Raw genomic sequence first — 22051 nt, forward strand, 5'->3', positions numbered from 1 at the left:
GACCCAGGCTGGGGGGCAGGCCGAGACTGCCTTTGCGGGCGTTTTCTATAGTCCCGCTGCTTCTTATGGGCGGCCTCGTACTTTGGGAGGGCGGCCTGAGCGGGAGCCTGCTGCGCCTTGAACTTGGGTTTTGCTGGAGCAGGGAGGCTCCAGCAAGGTCTGGAGGGTCATGCGGGAGTCTTTCATGCCATGCAGCCTTGTGTCTGTTTCCTCAGCAAACAGAGCCTTCCCGTCGAAAGGGAGATCCTGCATTGATGACTGCGCTTCGCTGGATAGCCCAGAGAGCAGGAGCCATGACGCCCATCTCATGGACACCGCCGAGGCCATGGACCATGCGTCCGTGTCCGCTGCATCCGAAGCGGCCTGCAGAGATGCCCTTGCAGCTGCTGCCCCTTCCTCCGCAAGCTTCTTAAACCTCTTTTTATCGTGCTCCCGGAGGGAGTCCTCGAACTTGGGGAGGGATCCCCAGAGATTAAACTCGTGGCGACCCAGGAGAGCCTGATGGTTTGCTACTCTTAGCTGGAAGCTTGAGGACGAATAAACTTTTCTCCTGAAAGTATCCAGCCTCTGAGAGTCTTTGTTTTTTGAGGTCGGGGCTCGCTGCCCCTGCCGTTCCCTGTGGTTGACCGACTTGACCACCAAGGAGTTGGGCGCTGGGTGGGTATACAAATACTTGTGCCCTTTAGGGGGTACAAAGTACTTGCGTTCCGCCTTCTTAGAGATGGGAGCCAACGAGGCTGGTGTTTGCCACAGGGCGTTTGAAATTCTTGCCACCCCTTCATGGAGCAGCAGGGCCACACTGCCCGGTGCTGAGGGGGACAGCACATTGAACAGGGAGTCTGAGGGCTCCTCCATCTCCTCTTCCTGGAGGTGGAGGCTTGCTGCCACCCTTTTTAAGAGGTCTTGGTGGGCCCGGTAGTCCTCCTGCGGGACAGAGGGGGGCGGGGCCACAATCAGCTCCTCCGGATGGGGTGAGGAGACCAGTGCGGTCGGACTCTGGGCACAGGTCCCACCAACTTCTTTCTTGGGTGTCTAGGGATGGAGGCCGACAGTGCTTCTGACACCCAGGCCACGGTCCTGTCAATGATCGCTCCGCGAAGACGAGCGGTGCTGGGAGTCCCGGTTGGACGGCACCCATCCAGACAGTCTGGCCGGTGTCGAGGGTGATCCACATGGACTGAGCCCTGAACGGTTGCTGGGCAGTGAGCGGTGTTGGGAACGTTTCCGCAACTGAGACCGGTACCGGGCTGGCGGCGACTGCGGTGATCCCAGCGGCGGCTTGCCCCTGGAATGTGGGGCTGACATTGGCGTAGCTTCGGGCACCAGCATGGACATGACGTACCTGGCCGCCTGGAGGGCCTCGGGCATAGATGGCATCCGGACATCCGGAGAGGCCTGCTCCAAAGGGGCTGGGCTACTCCGCTCAACATGAGTCGGAGGCTAGGGCCCGGTGGGGATCGAGGGCTACCTGAATGGGCCTAGCCTCTGTTCCAGACTTCCCTCAGTGCCATTGCTAAGAGGGAGTCTTTCCGGTCTTCTTGGCGTGCCGCATAAAAGGGGAGTGGTGCCAACTGGTCGATGGTACTGGAGGGTCTCTGCGTACCGACGCCACGGTGCCGGGTACCAGTTCGGAGCGGTGTGCCGGGGTCGGGGCCAGCGCGATTCCATCAGGATTGTCCGGAGCCTACTGTCCCTTTCCTTTTTGGTCCGGGCCTGAACGACTTGCAGATCTTGCACCTTTCGCTGATATGGGTTTCTCCCAAGCAGCGCAGACAGTCCACGTGCAGGTCACTCCTTGGCATAGAATGCTTACAAGAGCTGCACGACTTAAATCCTGGGGGGTGGGGCATGCCCTGGCCCTGGCTCACTAACTAATTAAACTAACTGAAATAGCTAACTGACTACAGGTACTAATGAATGAACAAACAGTTCTGGGGACAAGCTGCAGCAAAACTGGAGCTCAGCAGTTCCAACGCACCTTCACTGGTGGCAAGAAGGAACTGACGGTGGGGAGAGCGCACAGCTCCCCTTATACCGCACCAGGCAGGTGCCACTCCAGGAGTTGCGGGGGGCACTCCCCCCCACGGGTACTGCTAGGGGAAAAACTTCCAGCACCGGTGCATGTGGCGAGCACGCACACTTATTGTTGAATATACATGAGCAATCACTCCAAGAAGAACCTGTAGTTGGCCTCATGAGCAGTTAATATACCATGGAAGTAACAGGAAGTAAGTAACCTTACTAGTTACTTCCTACTCACTAGTACACACAGTCACCAATTTTGCCCTCAGTTACACCAGGCTAAGCCTAATGCAGTTACACAGGTGTAAATGAGAGAAGAATCTGGACCACAGTCAAGAAAACACACATCAGATAGTTTTTGTGTCTCAGGATTTTAGATTCAGGTGATGCTCCCTTAGTTTTATTCATGAAGAGCAACTGGCTCATCCAACTAAGTCTGATTGCAGAGTCCAGCTCTGGGATTTTATAGACAACAGACTTGCATTGCTTTTCAATGAATGAAGCCCTCAGTTGGAAGAAACAATTAACAGAGAACCTTGGGAACTGGGTTCTCCTGTAACTCCTACCTGGATCAATCCATCCTTCCCGGTCTTATCCCTACTTAGTAGATAATGTGCCTGAGACAGGACTGCGGTGTCAGTCTGAGTGGGCAGTTTTCAGAAATCACTGACCTGCTATAAAAAATTGTTGTGAGAAAGTCTTTCTTAAGCCATCACATTTTTTCTGGATTTCTTTCCCTCTCGTTCTGATGGATTTATCAGTGACTGTATACACAAACAGAAGTTTTATATCCTACCTCTCTCTCACTGCTGACTGATGCCTCACAGCCCAGCAGCTGTGACACCATAATGACTTCTCTGGCAGTTAAATGTCAATATCAGAAGCACTGGATTGTGGCATCACTGAACAAATCAGACAGCAGGGAGAAGCTGAGTATAAAGGAGACAGCTTCGGTTTATGAACAAACAATCTTAATAATCAGTTTGGTTAATAAAATAAATGCTCCTCGGAATAACCTGAAATTTGCATTATGAAATTTTAGAAAGTTACTACACTGCTAAATGTTGGCAGGGTCAGGTGCTCAGACCACATATATTTGGAATTATTCTTTGGAGCCAATGTGCAGTTTCCACTTCAATTACCTCTGCAGTGGACCAACAATGAGCAATTGCTTCTAGGGTATGTCTACACTGCCCAGCGGATTGGCAGGCAGCGATCGATCCAGTGGGGATCGATTTATTGCGTCTAGTCTAGACGCAATAAATCAACCCCCAAGCGCTCTCCCGTTGACGCCTGTACTCCAGCGCCGCGAGAGGTGCAGGCAGAGTCGACGGGGGAGCAGCAGCAGTCGACTTACCATGGTGAAGACATCACGGTAAGTCGATCTAAGTACATCGACTTCAGCTACGTTATTTACGTAGCTGAAGTTGCATAACTTAGATCGATCCCACCCCCTAGTGTAGACCAGGGCTAAGTTGCTATTTGCTATTTGCTGCAAACAGCTTCTGAGCAGCTTCTGAGCATTATTCCATACAATCACTATTCTAATCTGTTTCTGCTTTCTTTGCCTTATTATGGAAAGCTGAATGGACTTGCACATTTAAGAGTCTCTTCATTTATCCATGTTCAAGTGATTTTACATCCGTAACTCCCATTAGAGCTAAGGGGAATCACCCATGCAAATCCCTTTTGCAGCCATGTTAAATGGTAGCAATCTGGAAGGCTTGGAATGCAGACTAACAAAATTTTGATGCAAATTCCCTGGCTTGCAAGAGTAAGCACCAGGACTTGCATCTGTTTACAAATTTTGTTCTATCTATGGATAAGGTTTAATTACAAACAGAGAGAAATATTTCCCATGAGTTTACATGTCAGCTAGGACCACATCCTCAAAAGGAATAACTTTTGAGTGCCAATCATCACACCTAACTATATGTAGTATTCTTCCCCCCTGAGCAAGTAAGAGATCTTCTTTGGTAATTAATTTTTTGTTATCAATTTCAATGATCCCAGACCCCATTCTCAAATAAATAAATTCTAGTTAAAATCACCCTTTGAAAATAAGACCTCTTTAAGATGTCTCAAGTTGGACACCCAAAAGTAATGGAGGCATCCAAAATCACCAGTCACTTTTAAAAAACTTGGCCATACACACAGAAAGCTAAAAATTCACACTTATCTGAATACTTGTAAAACTATTTAGTGAAGTGGTGCAATGTCAATAAGAGGACCCCTTCCAAAATGTTGGAGGTATTATGGCAAGATTTTCCACTCCTGGCAACATCTGGTTTCTCGGTGAATTTCCCTAGCAATTATTTTGCTGTATTTCACCATATATATAACATATTAAATTAATGCAGTGCCCCATTAATTTTACATAAAGTGAAAATGTATGGACCACATTAACATATCAATCAGTTCTTCACTTCTCCACATGATCCTTCAGTTCTTACATCTCTGGTTGCTTTCATTTATTTATTTGGAATGGTCATGGTTGCAGATTTGACCTAGGACTTACACTGTTTTCAGAAGTTAATGAGGAAAATTAGAAGTCAATTGTAGTGCCCAATGAGATACATTTATCTCTGGTGTATTTCCACTGAACTCAGTGGAATTACACCAAGAATGAATTTAGCCTAGTTTGTTTTAGTTTGCTGAATACGGGAATTATAGAATCAGATGGAGTGCTTAGTGTGCATATTTACATGCCAGAACCAATAACGATTTTCCATCCCATAGCTCTTTCAATTCTGCATTGTTGCTAGAGCAGGGGTGGGCAAACTACGGCCCGGAGGCCACATCTGGCCCTTCAGACGTTTTGATCTGGCCCTCAAGCTCCTGCCAGGGAGCAGGGTCACGGGCTTGCCCCGCACCACTTGTGCTGTGGCTCCCAGAAGCAGCGGCATGTCCCCCCTCCAGCTCCTATGCATAGGGGCAGCCAGGGGGCTCTGCATGCTGCCCGTGCCCCAAGTGCCACCCCTGCCAATGGGCTCACAGCCAATGGGAGCTGCAGGGATGGCGCCTGCGGACAGGGCAGTGGGCAGAGCCGCCTGGCTGCGCTTCCACTTAGGAGCCGGAGGGAGGACATGCTGCTGCTTCCAGGAGCTTCTTGAGGTAAGCGCCTCCCAGATCTGCACCCCTGACTCCCTCCCACACCCCAACCACATGCCCCAGCCCTGATTCCCCTCCCGCCCTCCAAACCCCTCAGTCCCAGCCCGGAGCACTCTCCGGCACCCCCAACCCTCATCCCCAGCCCCACCCCAGAGGCCGCACCCCCAGCTGGAGCCCTCACGCCCTCCTACACCCCCAACCCCCAATTTCATTCATGGCCCGCCATACAATTTCCATACCCAGATGTGGCCCTCAGGCAAAAAAGTTTGCCCACCCCTGTGCTAGAGAAATGACAACATATTGAAAGGTTTGAGATATGCTTGTGTGGTCACTTATATTTTCTATAATGTTCCCCAGATTTTTATATATAAAATTTCTCCAGATTTGGCCTTCAAACCAGTGTGCTCTTTTCACTGCAAACAATGCCCTGAGGTGTTTTATGCTGAGATAAAGCACACTTGGATAATTATTACCTAAAGTACATTACGACTGACTCAGTCTCTCTCATCATCATCATTATCTAATTGTGCTCAAATAATAAATCTTAAAATCCATTGCCTTCTCTACTGTTCAGCTTGATTAAATGTAAATGCTCCATAGCAACTAGGAAAGCCTGGCAGAAAGCATTATGGTAGTATTCTTTGTTTCTAGTGATAACTATTTCTAACCCTTCTCCCACTAGCGATCTGTCATTAGTTAATCATTGTTTAAAATACAATAAAAGCAGGTCTGATGAACCTTTAAAAATGGGTCAGCTGGTCACATTATGATCCAAACTTTTCACCAAGTAAAACAAAGTTTGGGGTTGCCACCTCTCTTAATTAGACAAACACCACACAAACAAACAAACTTGAATCTGACATACAACTAGCTGTCTGAGCTCTGAGAGCATTTTTTAGTCATGTACTTTAAACCTACTACTTGAAAGATCAAGGTTTTCTTTTAGCTTGGTTTTAATTCAGACAAGATCAAAACAAAGAGGCTGCTCCATCAAGTAAATTTTACACTTCTCAATGTTTTCTCCCAAGGCAATCTTTTAAGAAGTTACGGACCTCAAACTGGAGTGAATAATGAAGAGTGAAAACAATCTGACTAAAAAGAAAAAGAGATGTTTGCAAATATACTAGACTGAGCAGAAATAGCAGATGAAACAGTGGAAGCTGCTAGTGACATGTTCTTGGACCCAGGGAAAGGTTTAGGCTGTGACAGAGAGCTGGGGCCTGCAAGCTGTCTGCAGAGAACACAGTAAAAATATGAACGCATGTACAAAAGAATGTTACAAGGAGAACAATAGTGACATCTCAGAACTGAGCCATGTATGAGTTCAGGTATAAGATGACCACTCTATAGTTACAGCAACACATGTATTTTCTGTGGAATACATCTGCAGACCTAGAGTATAGCACAACCAAGCACATTCCTACAGAAGACAAAACGCACAAGTTACAGAAAAAATATTAAAACAGGACTCTCTGGATAGCTAAGAAAGGTGGTGGTTCAGACAAGTATCTTGTTTGAACGGCATACATTTTTACCCTGTAAGGAACAATATATTTGAATCAGAAGTCAAGACAAACATTTAAATATTCAGCTAATGCCAGAGTAAAGAGCACAAAGATCTTATGGTCATTTTTGTTGTGATCAATCCCAAAAGGTTGTTTACATTCTTACCTATATGGAGTAGGGATTTGCTTTTTCAATAATGTATTTTACATTCCATTTTCTTTGTGCAGCAGTTTAAGTAAAGATATACTGAGGGCTAAAATTATTTAAACCATTATTGTATGTGAAAGCTTCTCAAGCAATGATGTTATCAATATAATTATCATTATGAAAATAGGATGTCATACTTTTCTTAGTATCCCTTTGCTGGCTGGATGTCTGACTCTATGGCATCAGAACAAAAATACAGAGTCAAACAAAAAGTGTTTTGAAAGAAATTTGAGATATTAGCAGCTAAAAAAAGTCAGTATTCATAAATATTTTTAAAGTGTCTTGGTGAGAGAATAGCAGTTAAAAAAACCAAAACAAAGTCTTTAGAACAGAAAGAACATTTCTCACCAAATTATGCAATTTTAAGATACTGTAGGTTACATTTTGAGCCTCTATTATTTGAGAGTAGTTCATATTATTGAAGGGGAGACTTTTTGTTCCTGGCCACTTAAAGTGGGCTAAAATGTGCAAAGTAAATTATTTTCAAAGCTTTTAGGAGCAAAAACTGTAAAAGAGAAAAGAAAAAAGGTACAACATGAATTCACTCTTATTCTTTTGACAATTACTATTATGTAAACTTCACCCATTTCCCCCACAGTCTGAGGAGTCTGTTCACCCTAGATATACATGTATAATTCTCAGTATTATACAGCAATTATGAATGCTCAGTGAAGTGAGAATAGACTCTGAATTACTATCTTTGTTCCTTTTTAAATCCTGTATTAATTGTATAGTTAAATCTTATTAGAAAAAAACAGTTAAATAGAAATAAATCAACTTAGTGCCTTTATAGAGAAGTCAACCCCCAAATGAATGGATCTACTGACATCCCGTACATGGCACATCCTATAATACTGAGGTCTGTAACACTACAGTAAATATCAAAGATCCTACTGCACACAGTGTGTTATCACTCAAAGCGTCAAACTGCATTTTGCATTTTCTTCTTTGAACTTCTAAAGGGCGTTGTCTTTGTTTAGGTATATTCAAATCCAGATGGATCTTTATATTAGCTTGCCTAATTTATTAACCTGTTTATTTCTTGATAATTTTAACACTGCTTTAATGCAATGTAAAGGATTTTCACTGGCTATTTTAATTATTATGAAACTTTGGTGTCCTCGCTACTGGTGACAAAACAGTTTTATTTTTAACATCAGATTTTCTTTTTTGAAAATGTAAGTTATATTCCTCACTTACAAAGATATTTGATTAATTTTGTCTGAGATCAGTTTGCATCTTGCAATTTCCTTGCAAACAAAAATTCAACACTCCAACAATAAACAACTTCAGAACACATAAAACTAGGCAACATATTTTCCCAATATTCTTTAAACTTGAATAAAGTTCCGCCCCCCACTCCCATGTACACACACACACACAGTCACAGCACTTCTAAACACCAAACAGGGAGACATTTGCAAAAAGACAATGCAAAAAAGCATTACCTTTGGAAAGAGGAAGAGAAGGAATCTTGTACTACAGAGATGGGAGTGGCTGATGGTGGTGTCATCTGACTGGATGTGTTTTGAGTAGCAGTAGCAGACTGATTGGCTGAAGCAACTGGCACAGGAGCAGAGGCAGAGCTGGTAGACACTGGCGCATGCTCAACAGGGGTACTAATTAGAGTTAAATTAAATAAAACAAGAAGCATCTTAAAAAGTGTACATTTACTGTGTAAAGGCACAAAACCCACTGTGTTTGGCCCCAAAAGTTGCAGAGTGGCAAGCTGTATTATTGGGGGGAAAAGCACAGATATGGAAGGTCAAAAGCACATTTGTTAAGCTTTTTTCTGTAGCTGAGTTAGGACTAAAATTAGGTTTAATGCTGAGTTCAATAATGTTCTCATTTGGGTGAAATTCATCCCACAGCACATAAGGTCTTACTGCCCAATCCTGGTCCCACTGACGTTAATGGCAAAAAAACTCCCAGCACGTGAGACCTAGGTGGTTGTGTAGAGGCCTGCAAGAACCCGTCAGTGCTAGGGTAAATTTCACTCACTTATGCATAATGTTAACTTCTGGATCAGAGATTACATTAGGTGGAAGCATTAAAAAAATTACATTGATGAAAGGAAACCAGTTGTACGATATCGTCATAGTCCTGAATAAACAGAATTGCTACAAGTTACTGCTCTTCTGGATGTTACTGAGCAGACACCATCGGGGTGTAATCTCCTCAGTGCAATGTGCGGGGTGGTGCAGTGCTAGGGAGCTAATTATGGCTCAGTCATTCTCTGCTCAGCACTTTCTTCAGCCCACCAAAAGTTTGAGTAGCAAGCCATGGCCCTGACATGCCCCTCACCACCCCCAACATCAGGGCTGAAAGAAGGGACGGGGCAGCATATGAGTTTGCTATACCAGTCCTAAGCCTGCTTGGGAGATGAAGTTAGTTTCTGCTCCCATTGTCACACAAGTGGAGCAGGAGCAGACCAGAGCAACGTATCTGCCCTTATCTGATGACAAAATAGGCTTATTGAAACCAAAACTACATCTAGTCTTCTTGAGTACAAAATATTGATTGTAACACCTTATTTAGGTACTTCTATGTCCCTCAGCACCATGATATCTGAACACCTCGCAATTGTTAATGGATTTTATCCTCACAACAATTCTGTGAGGTGAGGAAGTGTTATCCTATTTTACAGATGGGAAATTGAAGTACAGTGTAGATTAACTGATGTGCACAAGGCTACACAGGAAGTTTGTGGCTCATCTGGGGAATTGAACCTAAAGCTCCTGAGTCCTAGGCCATTGCCTATCGATGAGACCATAGCCCCTACCCAGCATGAATAGCACATGCTACATTCAGGAGGAACTCTCCAAGTCCCGTGCTGAAATGTTTTAATGACATGTGAAAAACAGAAGGCAAATAGTGAATTTACTAGCCAGCTGTCAGCAAATGAAATAAACACACCTGAGTCATTTGGAACTATCCCATTTGAAAAGGAAACAAACAAAATTCAAAAGAAAGAAACAGGGAAAGGGAACCATTTTATATTTACAAAAAAAAAATCCCCATCTCTTTCTATATTGTATCTACTATTAGCTACAGAATGAATAAACTAGTGAAAATATCCACCACATCTACAAGTTAGGCTTTCAAATTCTTCCACAGAAATTTTCCAACCTTCATACACGTATGCAAAACTCAGATCTAATCCTCATTGATCTTGATGTCATATGCTGTGGATTCATTTGCCTCAGCCACTATCCAAATATATTATGTATTATTTAAAGCATATAGCACTGTAGTTGTACAATGCCCTGGCTTCAGAGCTATGAATGCAATACCATGTTTACAGATAAAAGAAAACACAATGTATTTGACTGTCTCTGCAAGCAGTGTGGTAGCTGCATTTCCTCTTTTTGGAATGGATATCACACCAACGTGGAGATACTCTACATTTTACTGTTATGTCTTAGGTCTGGCAAATTTGCATGGACTGAAATCATGCCTCAAACAAAATGGGATTTACTGTATGTTTTTTCTTAAGAGGAAACACAAACGAGCAAGACAAAAACCATGGGTGAAATCCTGTTCCCACTACAGTCAATGGGAATTTTGCCACAGGCTTCACTGGGGTCAGGGTTTCACTCCATGGGTAATAAGCCTATGGTATGGTTATTCAATTTTTGTAGTGGATCTTTTAAATGTGAGCTGAAACACATCCCCAATAATTAATCAAACAAAGGAACACTAAGAACTTATGTGGACATGTACCTGTGTGAGGGCAGGTTTGAGGCGGATGGGCATGTTATAGTAGATATAATAAAACTGAACGCAAGCACATTAGAATACATTATAAGGACATCAAACAATAATGTTACATGTTTTTAAGGTTTCTTTACTTAGGCACTAGAAATCTAAAAGTCACAGAGGCCTGAATCCTTCTCCTGCAACTGCAGATCACTAGGATATGCATTCATTATTCCAGAGAATAAGAAAATAGTTACACAAAACATACATAAATAGCTAACTTAGCAATGTGATCTTGCTACCTTTAACTTCTGCACTTTGGACCTAATACTTTGTTTACTTTTACCAGTAGAATCCAGAGTAACTTCACTGTCTTTACTGGAATTACTCCAGATTTACCACAGTGTAATGACAGCAGAAATGGGTTGTTCCCTGTTTTATGAATGCTTTTAGTTCTGTTGAACAATCAGTTTTTGTATTAACCCCTATAAAACCTTAGACTGGAAATACTGTCCCTACTAAAGGCAATGGGTGGTTTGCCATTGACTTCACCAGAGCCAGGATTTCACCTTTTGTATCTGCAGGAGGCACATTCCATACACACTAAAGAGCAAGATGTAGAAATATATGGCGATTTAGCAAGTGTCTCTCTCTTTTTTGGGTAGAAATAATAATACTTAGGACATATACAATGTCTGCAGTTTGAAAGCTCTTTATGAACATTAACTCTTAGAACTCTTCTTTTTAGAAATGGGGAAACAAATCTAAAGGGAATTCTGCCCTCAGTTAATATATTCATCCCACTGAATGGGTGTAACTTGGGGCAGAATTCAGAGTAACCAAAAACCACCATGAGAATCAGTGGCAGAGCCAGGAGGTTCCTAGCAGTTCTTCAGATGTCTGCTGATTGACTAAGGATGAAGTCATGGTTTATAAAATGAAACTGCTACCGTATATCAGAGCATGAATAATAATTTTATGAGTAAAGTGGTTACTGTTGTTTTCTTACTGGTTTTCCTCCAGTTTACTTTTAACCAACCACCCTATTCCATCAGTCTTTACAGTATTTTATATTTTAAGGGGATAATCAAAGGAAATGTAAGTTCTTAAATAGCTCAATATTTTCTTAATAAAGTATAAAATTAAATATTCAGCATGGTAAAGTTATGTGGATGAATATACACACAAACGTACGTATATTCTGTTACCATTTTGATGTTCACTCATGAGAAGGAACACAGTTCAGCAGAGGTTAAGCAGATGATAATGATTAACAACCATATTTAAAACACATACACAAACACACACAAACACTTAAAAATAAGTACAGATTACACTCCTTTACCTGAGAAGAGTCCTAGCCCTATGAAATTCCGGGTCTAAGAGTCTTGCAATAGTAACTAAAGAGCAGGTTATTAAAGCAGTAATTAGTCTCTTTTAAGAGTGCACAAAGTTGTTTTTGTTTCAGGTGCTCCAAAGAAATCTCTGGTAGGGTAAAGGATTGAAATTGTAGGGAAGATAAATCAAAATGAGCAGTCAAAGAACTAATCTCTTCTACCGTAGCATATATTAATGATGGAAGTGCTGGAGATTGCAGTTAGAGCAGAACACAACATGGATGTGTTTTGGACTTGCATTAGTAGAAAGAAGAGCTCTATTCCAGATGCAACAGCATCCATTCAATAGACTGGGCTGCTGTTTCTGTGGAGATGGTTCCTATGTGGCTGTCACCTGCCTGGTGGTAGAGGAAGCCATTAAGAAAGTCACTTACAATGGGAAGCATATGAACTAAAAGCTGATGAAATTTATAGTACTTAGATATTTGCCTTTTAGGCAATGGGATTTTTCATATGAAAGAGTTAGAGAATGTTATTACAAAACCATACCAAAGCCACAAGCCAGGTCAGTTATGGAGTTACATGTTGCAGTGTACCTTTGATTATTGGATGAAGTAAGAGGGGCTTTCTGGCCAGTCCTGATGTAACTGGCTTCCCTTTGACTTGTACCCGTTCCAAACCTCACGGAACCCTTGGAGGCCACTGGCTTAGCTTTGTCAATGTTGGCATCCATGGTGCGTGACTTAGGAGGATGCCAAACACTTGAGGTCACATACTGTGCCACATGATGAGAACCTGTAGGGCTGGGTAACAAAGATTAGAAGGGTGTATGTGCATGAGATATATTTTTAACCACATTACCAGTTGCTTAAATGATTAGGTCTTTCAGAGCGAAGAAGAGTACCAGCCAAAAAGGCAGCCAGTGCCTTTAAGTGAGAAGTGTTTTATTTGTTCCACTTAGTTTTTTGAGATCCAAATGCTTACCATGTAATCTAACAAACAGGACATCATTTCAGAACACTCATGTCTACCCCTCTGACGTAGGACTTAGTATTTCAATGCACTGGGAAAGGCCTTAAGGAAAAAGAGTGAGAAACTACTGAACCTCAACATTAAAAAAAGCCCGGTTAGCTTTTTGTTTGATGAAGAAGGCTTCAGTTTTGTGACTGACATCTTATTTGGGAAGAGATTTACATCAGCAAATCTCTAATGTCCTCTTATTTTATCCCCTAAGTCTCTTTTGATATCATTGCAGAGTCACATGTGAAATCATACCAATCTTCAATGCCTTATTAAAGACTATGACCAGGAGTCATTATGAGAACCAGGATAGAGATCTAGAGGTTCATTACAGTCTTCTTTAGCCTTCAGCTAAAACTGGAGACAACATTATTGACATCACAGTATCAAAATAAGACCTAGCAGAAATTAGACACTGGAGACAATAGAGGTGAAGACATGTTACAACACAACCAAACGTAAATGACTCAGTAGGTATAGTGTGACCCCAAAACTAGACAGATGTCTGAAATTGTTCAAGATAGTCCAACAAAGAGAGATTTGCAGTTAAGTTTCAATGAAGCAACCATGTAATCTTGTGGTCAGTCCTACACAAGCAATAGTGATAGATACTACCCTTCATTCCCTGCTTCTGTTATTTAATGTAGATGTGGTTGCTAATTATTTCATATATCAACTCCCTCCCCCTCTGTTCCATCTTATTGGTATGACCCAGTAAACTGCTGTTTTTTTCCCCCCTTACTGGGAATCCCAGTCACGATTGGTCATGTTGTTAGTGGAGACAATCCTCGCACTTACTCTGATTTTAATTCTCTGCAATACTTGTTCAAATACGGGTTATTTTAAAAGCAGACATAAGGCCTTGTTGCGTGTGGAGTAATCAAGATATCAGAGGAAGGCACTGTCTTAAATCTTTGTTTCTATGCTCTGAACTTATAAAGAGTTGCTATGCTCTGATAAATAATGGCAGTGCTTCATCCTAGAAGTAGCTGCATTTCAGTGTTTGGTGCTGAAATTATTTTTATCTACATAAATGTATATAATATAGATATACATGTAGATGGTTTATGAATTTTGTAAGTGCATTAGGATCTTTTGGGAGGAAAAGCACTATATAAATGCAAAGAAATACTATATATAGGAAGGATTAGTATCTTTTTAATCCATGATCAATACAATTCAAGAATCAGATTTAGAATTGCTTTTAAAATGTCAAGAAGTTCAACTAACTTAGATTTAAAAAACCTGTGGAGCAGCTCAGACCACAACATTGGAATCTGATTAAAAATGGAAATGGTTCTTGAACTTCTGGACTGTTCGCCTCTGCTGAACAACGACAATATTGAACTTCAAAAACATTGATTAAATGCTGCTTATTTTTCTGTTTTCTAGAATTAAAAGTAATGTGGTATATTTTGCACAATTCCAATACAGTCTGCCACCTGGCCAGGAATCTTTCAAATATCTGAATGAAAATGAACATCTCTAGCAAATCATCTCAGCTGAAACACCATTATAATTCATCTGTTCAAAGAGTGCATACATCTGATGTATTTTTAGGTAAAAACTTTGTGTGGAAAGTCTGAGGGAAAAAGAATACAAGGCAAACATTACCTGTTTTCAGCTGCTGCAGCAACATTTTCCTTGCCACTGTGAAAGGAGGGGATACAGTATGAATAAAGCAAGTGCAAGTACCAGTGGTGAGGGAAGAAGGAAGAATAGCAGCAAAAGAAGGCAGTGTGAGGACAGATGTTTGGTTATCAAAAGCTTTTTAGAGTTATGTTCTAGATGTTTATGACTATTGTTGTTGTGAGAAATACCCTAGAATCAATTTTTTTTTCTTTTTAAGAATTAGATAAAAAATGTGCTGGAACCCAGATGTGTGATTTTTTTACAAGCTTTCTCTTTGTTAATTGTAGGCTATTTCGTAAAATGGAGGCTTAGCGACGAAGTACAAATCAACCGCGCCGTGTATGAACAATATATCATCTCATGTATAGCTTTGGCTTCAATAATGGCCCTGTTTAAAAAATAACCCTCTAGTATCCCAGTAGAACATACTTGTGTGCCAACTCCAGTTTGTGAAGACAATCATAGTCAGAGTTGGTTTGTCCCTGGGTATCCAATGTTCTGAAGTGGTAACCAGTCTTAGAGAAGATGTGCACTACCAGTATATGCTCAATGTGAAGCTGTTGTTTTTCAATGGCTAACAGGGACTCCTACAAGATGAGCTGCATTACATGTCTGGGCTCACTTAAAAATGCGTAAGAGGCAATTCATCCTGCCCAGATAGGCTCTAAGGGACAAAGCCTAGGATTGTGCCTCCACAGTGTGGAGCTCAACTGGAGCTGAGCAACACAGTGAGGCTACATGCAACAGAGTCTCTTGTCAGATTCCTCTTCTCCCCTCCCTACCAAGCCTTTACTCTCCTCCTTCCCCCAAAAGTATCAAGTTCATGTTGGGGGACAACGAAGGAAGGGAAGGCATCTGGGGCATTCAACTCCAGCCCTGCTTTCCACTCCATGGTCCTAGTGCTGGGGAAAGAGATAGCTGGAGGCACAGAGTCACTTGGAGGGCCACTTGGAGGGGTGAGCTGGCAAGTGCCTTTATGAGGTCCCACTTTGAACTTGTAATACATATAAGACTCCCATTTACTTTAATGTGAGTCACAAAGGAGCTGAAGGACAAGACATCAAGGCCCCAGTCTAAGATCTATTTAAGTCAAATGAAGGATTCCAATTGAAGTCAATGGCAAGACACCCACAGATTTCAATGGTACAGAATTAGGCCTTGGTCCTGCAAACACTTATACATGTACTTAACTATAAGCTTCAGACTAGTTTCAGCACAGTCAATGAGACTATTTATATGAGTATAGTTAAGTATGTGCATAACTGTTAGAAGGACTGGGACCTTAAGACTTTAATCCTCCATCTTATAATTTTGAACATAATTTTTCAACTTATTAAAATCTTTTAGGACCTGATTCAGGAAAGCACTTAAGAATAGGCTTACATCCATTCCTACTAAGTACTGTACTAAGTACAGTATATGCTTAAATGTCATCTTGAATAGGGATGCTTATTCTGGCACCTGAGAGTAAGAAAAGCAATGTAAATTTTAAATCTACTAATTTGTTAGGCCAAGTCATTTTTCTACTTTGCTTATGGTATTAAAAAAGTTTCACTGAGTATTTCTGAATATGATACTTATTACCATTGATTATATACTGTTTGTCTGTTTCTAATCTGGATATATGTTATTTAATAACACAATACTAATTAAGAAGCCGTTTGCTTTCAAAGGCACTTGGTAGAAAGATAAAGTACGATTCCTCTTATAGCCACAGTGAGTCAGCTCTGACTGCATCCCTTAGGACAACAGAAATCCCTGATAGCAGCTGCTGAATTTTCATTTTCTGAGGGGGAAGTGTGCTAGTGAAGGAGGTTTCCCCTCTAGGAAGTGGTGTGTGTGTGTGTGTTGGTTGTTGTTGGTTCTGTTTTTTATTTTGCTAAAGGGAAGGTGGGTAGCATAGTAGGGATAGAAGAGCCATTCCCTTCTCTCCATAAGGTGGGCTAGTATTAGTCACTGCTGTGCATGTATGTTTTAACAGGTGCAACTCAGTGGAGCGCCACTGAAGTCATATGAACTACTCTAATTTACAGCTGTGGGTCTGGCTCATTGTATTTGTGTTGTCTCTCCTTTTCCTCCTTCTCACAATATTTCCTAAACCCAAAAGTGTATGAGTCCAAGGGAAACTTTCAAAAGCCACAATGTCAGAAATCAAGCAGAACAAGTTTGTCTGCCTTTAATAAGGATGTCATAGTGCTCAGAATGGAAGATACTGGCTTAAAACTGAATCCCCAGGAAATGTGAAGCTGCATCAGTTCACCTGTCTAGAGTGATGACAAACCAAACACTAGCTCTATAGATGACCAAGTCATGAATTCACTGGAATGTAATATATCAAGTAGCCAGGCTGAAAAAAGGAGGGGGATATGTTAGAGATTTAGTCTGTGGAAAGAAAAGAAGTGTTAAAATAATATACCAAGAACCAAAGTCATGCAAGAATATTAAAAAACAAACTCATAGTGTGAAAAATCTGAAGCGTGGTTTATTTCCAGTATAGCAAAATGGGTTATGAAAAAAATGCATAGTCCAGACCAAAAGACAAGCAATTGGGATAAGGCTTCTAGTAGCATTAGACCACTGCAGTTATGGTTAACCTGATTCATCCTCTCCTGCTACAGCAGAGGTGGGCGAAATCCTGGCTGAATTGAAGCTAATAGCAAAACTCCCAATGACTTCACTGGGGTCAGCACTTCACCCTAACTCTTTCACTGACTGTGCAAGTGTAGGGCACGGCTTAATGATGGTGGCAGGGGAGTTCTGATAGTTAAAGGAGAGAGAGGTATAGAACAATTATAATAAACACAATTCCACAGAACAAAGCAAAGGAAAAGGAACTGATTCAGAGCAGAGAGAAAAGGGAAAAGACAAACTCAAACGCACACAACACATTTTCATCAGGGATTATTCTCCTCTCTGTGAGTGAGAACAACTCCAGTAGTTGAATCAGCTGAACTGGAATTTGGACTCAGCTATTGGTATAGAGTATTGACAGAGGGTTTTGAAGATGAAACGGACCAAACCCTAACCCTTTCCACTATGGGAATGTTGAACTTAATTTGCTTTCTAAAACCACTGTACTTATTGCATTTAATGGGTCAAATTCATCCCTACTGCAAGCTCAGTAAAGTCAGTAGAACTACATCACGGAAGAATTTGACCGAATGAGATTTAAACTATTTTTGTATTGTGATTATACAGGCTGACCACACAAATATGATTATAGAAGTGGAGAGTAGTTTTGGGCTATCAGGAAGAGATTCAAACCTGGGCTTTTTTCAGTTCCTGTTGTCCCCCACACAGGTGAACCAGCTTTAGATAGCAGGGCCTTGTATAATGTCTCCTCTAACAAAATGGTGGCAACTCCCACAGATTTCAGTAGAAGCTTTATATGTGCATCAGAGAACATATATTTGTCCATTCTACTGTTAGTCTTAGTTACACAGTGCAGTATATAGTTGAAATTAGGAGATGTTTGATAATACAATGCATTAAATGATCATGAAGACAGACCAAGTGAACTGAATTAAGACTTTTAAAACCCACCCACTGAACTATCAAGCTTAAGAATTTTAATAAATTAGATAAGAAAATGCAATACACGTTTGCCATACACATTTACAAAACACACTTGTTACTTTCCGTTGAATGCCAAAAGGCTCTGAACTTTAGAGAGCTTTAATAAGGATTTTAGAGAATCTGAACAGCATACAGTACATTTTACTGTTGTGTTTTTCACTTAGAAACCAAATGTAAGAGATTATTAAACCAGCACTCAAGTTAAGCACATTTTCCACTCACTCTTAAAAAGAGAATGCTAGACTTTCTCCAGAATTAACAAAACTAATTCCTTACTGTTCCTCTAAAATCACACAGATACAGAGAGGACAAATTAGAAAATAAAAGAAATAAATTTTGGAATAAAGAAAAAAATTGTAGGTCAGAGCTATTCTGCAGTTCTCATTCCTGCTTTGCTATCTTTTTTCTGGGCTCAGCTCCCTAACTCAGAACGCACCTGTGCTGCTGTATTAGAGTTCCTCTAATTTTGCCTTCCTGCACTTTGAACTGTATGATGAGGCTTGGTCTACACTAGTAACTTATGTTGGTATAACTACATCACTCAGGGACGTGGAAAATCCACACCCCTTAGCACAGACCACTCATGCCTCCCCAAATGTGTGACCCCTCCTTGGCCTGTGCCCAGCCGGGGGCCACCGTGCTTTCCCCGCCCCAAGAGTTACCTGCGGGGAGTGAGGGGCCTCTATCCTTCTCCCACTATGCCTCTCGCCCAGAATGTTCAGCCGCTCTCCCTGGCAACTGAGCCCGGGTGTGGAGTGGCACGGAGCTACTTGTCACACAGCAGAAGCTGGCCACTCCGGCTCACTGCTCTGTGCAGCACACCAGCAGCCTGAGACAGCCTGGCTGGGGAGGTGGCGGCAGCGATGGGCTGTCCCCGACTCAGGCCTGGCTGCTGGAGACAGGGGTTGAGCGAGCCAGAAACATGCCAGGGGAGTGGGTGCTCTGGCTCGCTCGGCCCTTGTCTCTGGCAGCCGGGCTTAGGCTGGGAGGTGGCTCTCCGCCACCTCCTCAGCTGGGCTCTCTCTCAGGCAGCCACCATGCTGCACAGAGCAGTGACCCAGAGCGGCGGCATGAGAAGTGGCTGGTCCCACCCCTTCCGCTCCCTGCCTAGGCCCAGCTGCCTGGGACAGGGGCCGAGCATGCCGGGAGGCAGGCACAGCAGGAGAAGGACAGAGTCCCTCTCCCTCCCCCCCAGCAGGCCAACCAGAAATCTGGGGGGCACTTGACACACACACCCCAGATTCCCCCCTTGCGCGTCACCTATGCCCCTGAGTGACGCAGATATACTGACTTAACTCCTGGTGTAGATAGCGCTATGTTGATGGAAGGGCTTCATAGCTACTGCCTCTCAGAGAAGGTCATTACCTGTGTTGACAGGAGAAGCCTCCCATTGGTGTGGGTAGCATCTTCACTGAAGTGCTACAACAGTGCTGCTGCAGTCTTGTAAGTGTAGACAAGCCCTTGGCTTCCACTGGCTTCAATGGGAGCAAGAGTGGGCTTATTACAGATTTTTAAAAAAAATTCAGTGAATAGTTCTTTTAAAAACAAAAAAAGTTTGGATTTAAACTTTCCCCTGGAGTGTTTACAACTGGAACTCTGTGCTGGAGTGTGAGACACTATCAGTGAAAGTGAAACTGACTAGTCCACATTGTTTAAATTGAATGAAGTGCAAAAGGTCCACAAGCCCAATACAGTAAATGGTGAGATGTGAATTAGGATTCTTTAAAAAGTCTTTCATTTGTAATAATCTAAAGTAGTACAAGCAACTTGAGTGAAGACTTTCCTTCTTAAAAACATTATTTTAAATCTGAAAATGTTCTTTTAAATATCTCAGCACCATTTAATTGAATATGGTATGTGATTCAGTGGCTATTTCTTCATATCCAAGCATTTTAAATTCAGCTGAAGGGCTCTTTCCCTCATTGTCACAAGCTCAGAGATTGGGCACCTTATACATAGTAAAGGCCTGATTATGCAAGGTGCTGAAGGCTTCCTAGGAGCCTTCATGTTTTCTCTCTGCAGGTACTTTTAGGGTGCTATCAGTGTAATATCTGAGTGCTACATAAACATTACTGAATTTATCCTCACAGCATTCCTGTGCAGTAGGGAAGTATTATTGCAGTATAACAGAGGAAGAATTGAAGTGGAACGAGATTAAGGACCCAATTTTCAGAGGTGCTGAGTACCTGCATCTCCTATAGACTCCAACTGGAGGTGTTGGTGCTCAGCACCTCTGAAAATTAGACCCTGAGTAATTTGCTTGTTGTCACACACAAAGTCTGTGGCAAGGCTAGAAACTGAATCAAGCTGTTCTGAATCCCAATCCAGTATCTTAAAATATCCCCCATCTTTGAAGTCAGTGGGGATTGAGCATACTCAGCACCTCTTGTGAGACTGGACCCTAAACACAGAGTATGCGAAAGGGGCGAGAAGATGAGAGGGCTAGTCCTTTGTCAGTATTCTGCTCTATGACCAGTAAGTAGTCTTCTGTCCTACCTGCCACAGCACAGGATGAGGTGCCTGGTTTGAAGATAAAACAACTGAAAAGTACAATGATAAATTACCAGGTTCTACATTTCTAGCAATTAAAGGTTCTATGTTCCCATTGATAACCGGGATGCTTATGGGCATTACATACATAAATCCCATGTCAATAAATGGAAAGACAGAATATGCTAGATGTTTGCTGAAAATCTGATCCTTAATAAATTTCCTGTTTTTCCTTTATATAGTTTATTTATCCTTTATTGTTTTCTTATTTTATCATAAAAATATTTGTCTGCAAGTTAGATTTCCTTGTTAGAAGTAACAATACAAGGAGAATTGTCTGTGAATATTTGATGGAGGTTAGGAAGAAACTTTCCCTGTGGGCAAGTTATTTCATCATTGCCTACCAGAGGATTTCTTGTACCTTCCTCCAAAGTATCTGGTACTGGGCATGATCAGGGATAGGATACTGGACTAGACTGGACCTGTGTTCTGATCTAATGTGGTTGTTCCTATGTCTGAGTAGGGATTGTTCCATGACACCATGAGCACAAAACTACAAAGAAGTGCTAATGTTTATCCCTATATTTCTTGAAGTTGTATTATTGTAACTGTAATCTTGACAACAAAGACAGCACAAAACATGAAGGAAAAAACAGTCAACAGGAGAGGACAAAAGGCTGAAAGTTACAGTGATTAACATGCTGGTTTAGTTTATGACTTTAGTGATCAGAAAATGGGGGGAAGAGGAAAGCCAGTGTCTCTTTCTCAGCCACTGCAGTTAAGAGAGTAGAGCAACCTATTCTAAAACTGATTGCAGTTTATCCTGCCAGTAAGTCTGCTTGCAAGTCTACCTTAGGGAAATATTGCTCTCTTAGAAAGCATCCTGGTTAGCGCAGACTGAGCCAACACAGAAGAGGAAAAAATTACTATACATTCGGTGAAGAACATAGCAATCAATTCTGTATTTGCCCAACAGCCAGTACTGAAATAAATTAAAGCAACTGTCGTGTGTGTTTTTGGTGCCATTCATAAATATGCTGTAGTGTTAGGACATAGCCATGTAACAGGTCTAGAATTGTTGGAAGAGATGCAATTGCATAATATGTGTAAGATACAGCCTTAAATTCCTTTCCAAGATTTATATATACAAATTCTGCATGCAAGTATATGTGTCCTAACTTTTATTTGAAAACATTTGGTATCAGTCAGGTTTTGAGCACTAATCAGTATATCTTATCAGGTTACTTTAGTAAGCGGTTTTGCTTGCAAAATTATGAATAAGAGAAGGAGTTTGAAATGTGCCCAGAATGCATTTCAGAGAAGCAAAGAAATTCACTTCCGATAGCTCTTCTCTTTATCCACCCATCTCATATAGAAATATAAGGCCCCAATCCTGCAATTGGATCTGCTTGAGGGGCTACTTCCGCCTTGGGTGAGCCATAGAGATCTCC

At 41.9% G+C, this 22051-nt stretch overlaps 1 protein-coding gene across 24 annotated transcripts in view; it reads right to left on the reverse strand.

Annotated features, from left to right (window-relative positions):
• Positions 1–22051, reverse strand: part of LDB3 (LIM domain binding 3) — a 214824-nt gene that overhangs the window by 53941 nt on the left and 138832 nt on the right. For 18 of the 24 annotated variants that reach the window (XM_034777357.1, XM_034777369.1, XM_034777380.1 and 15 more), the window contains 3 exons: positions 14517–14552; positions 12479–12685; positions 8295–8465 (listed from right to left, as the gene is read on the reverse strand). The exons of 1 other annotated variant lie outside the window; for it this stretch is intronic. In XM_034777357.1, the coding sequence (XP_034633248.1) occupies positions 8295–8465; positions 12479–12685; positions 14517–14552 (414 nt within the window). The remainder of the gene's footprint in view (positions 1–8294; positions 8466–12478; positions 12686–14516; positions 14553–22051) is intronic. 5 more of the 24 variants (XM_034777382.1, XM_034777368.1, XM_034777364.1 and 2 more) reach the window with 4 other exon arrangements.

This window comes from Trachemys scripta, chromosome 7, assembly GCF_013100865.1.
Source record: "Trachemys scripta elegans isolate TJP31775 chromosome 7, CAS_Tse_1.0, whole genome shotgun sequence".
NCBI classification, from domain to species: domain Eukaryota; kingdom Metazoa; phylum Chordata; order Testudines; family Emydidae; genus Trachemys; species Trachemys scripta.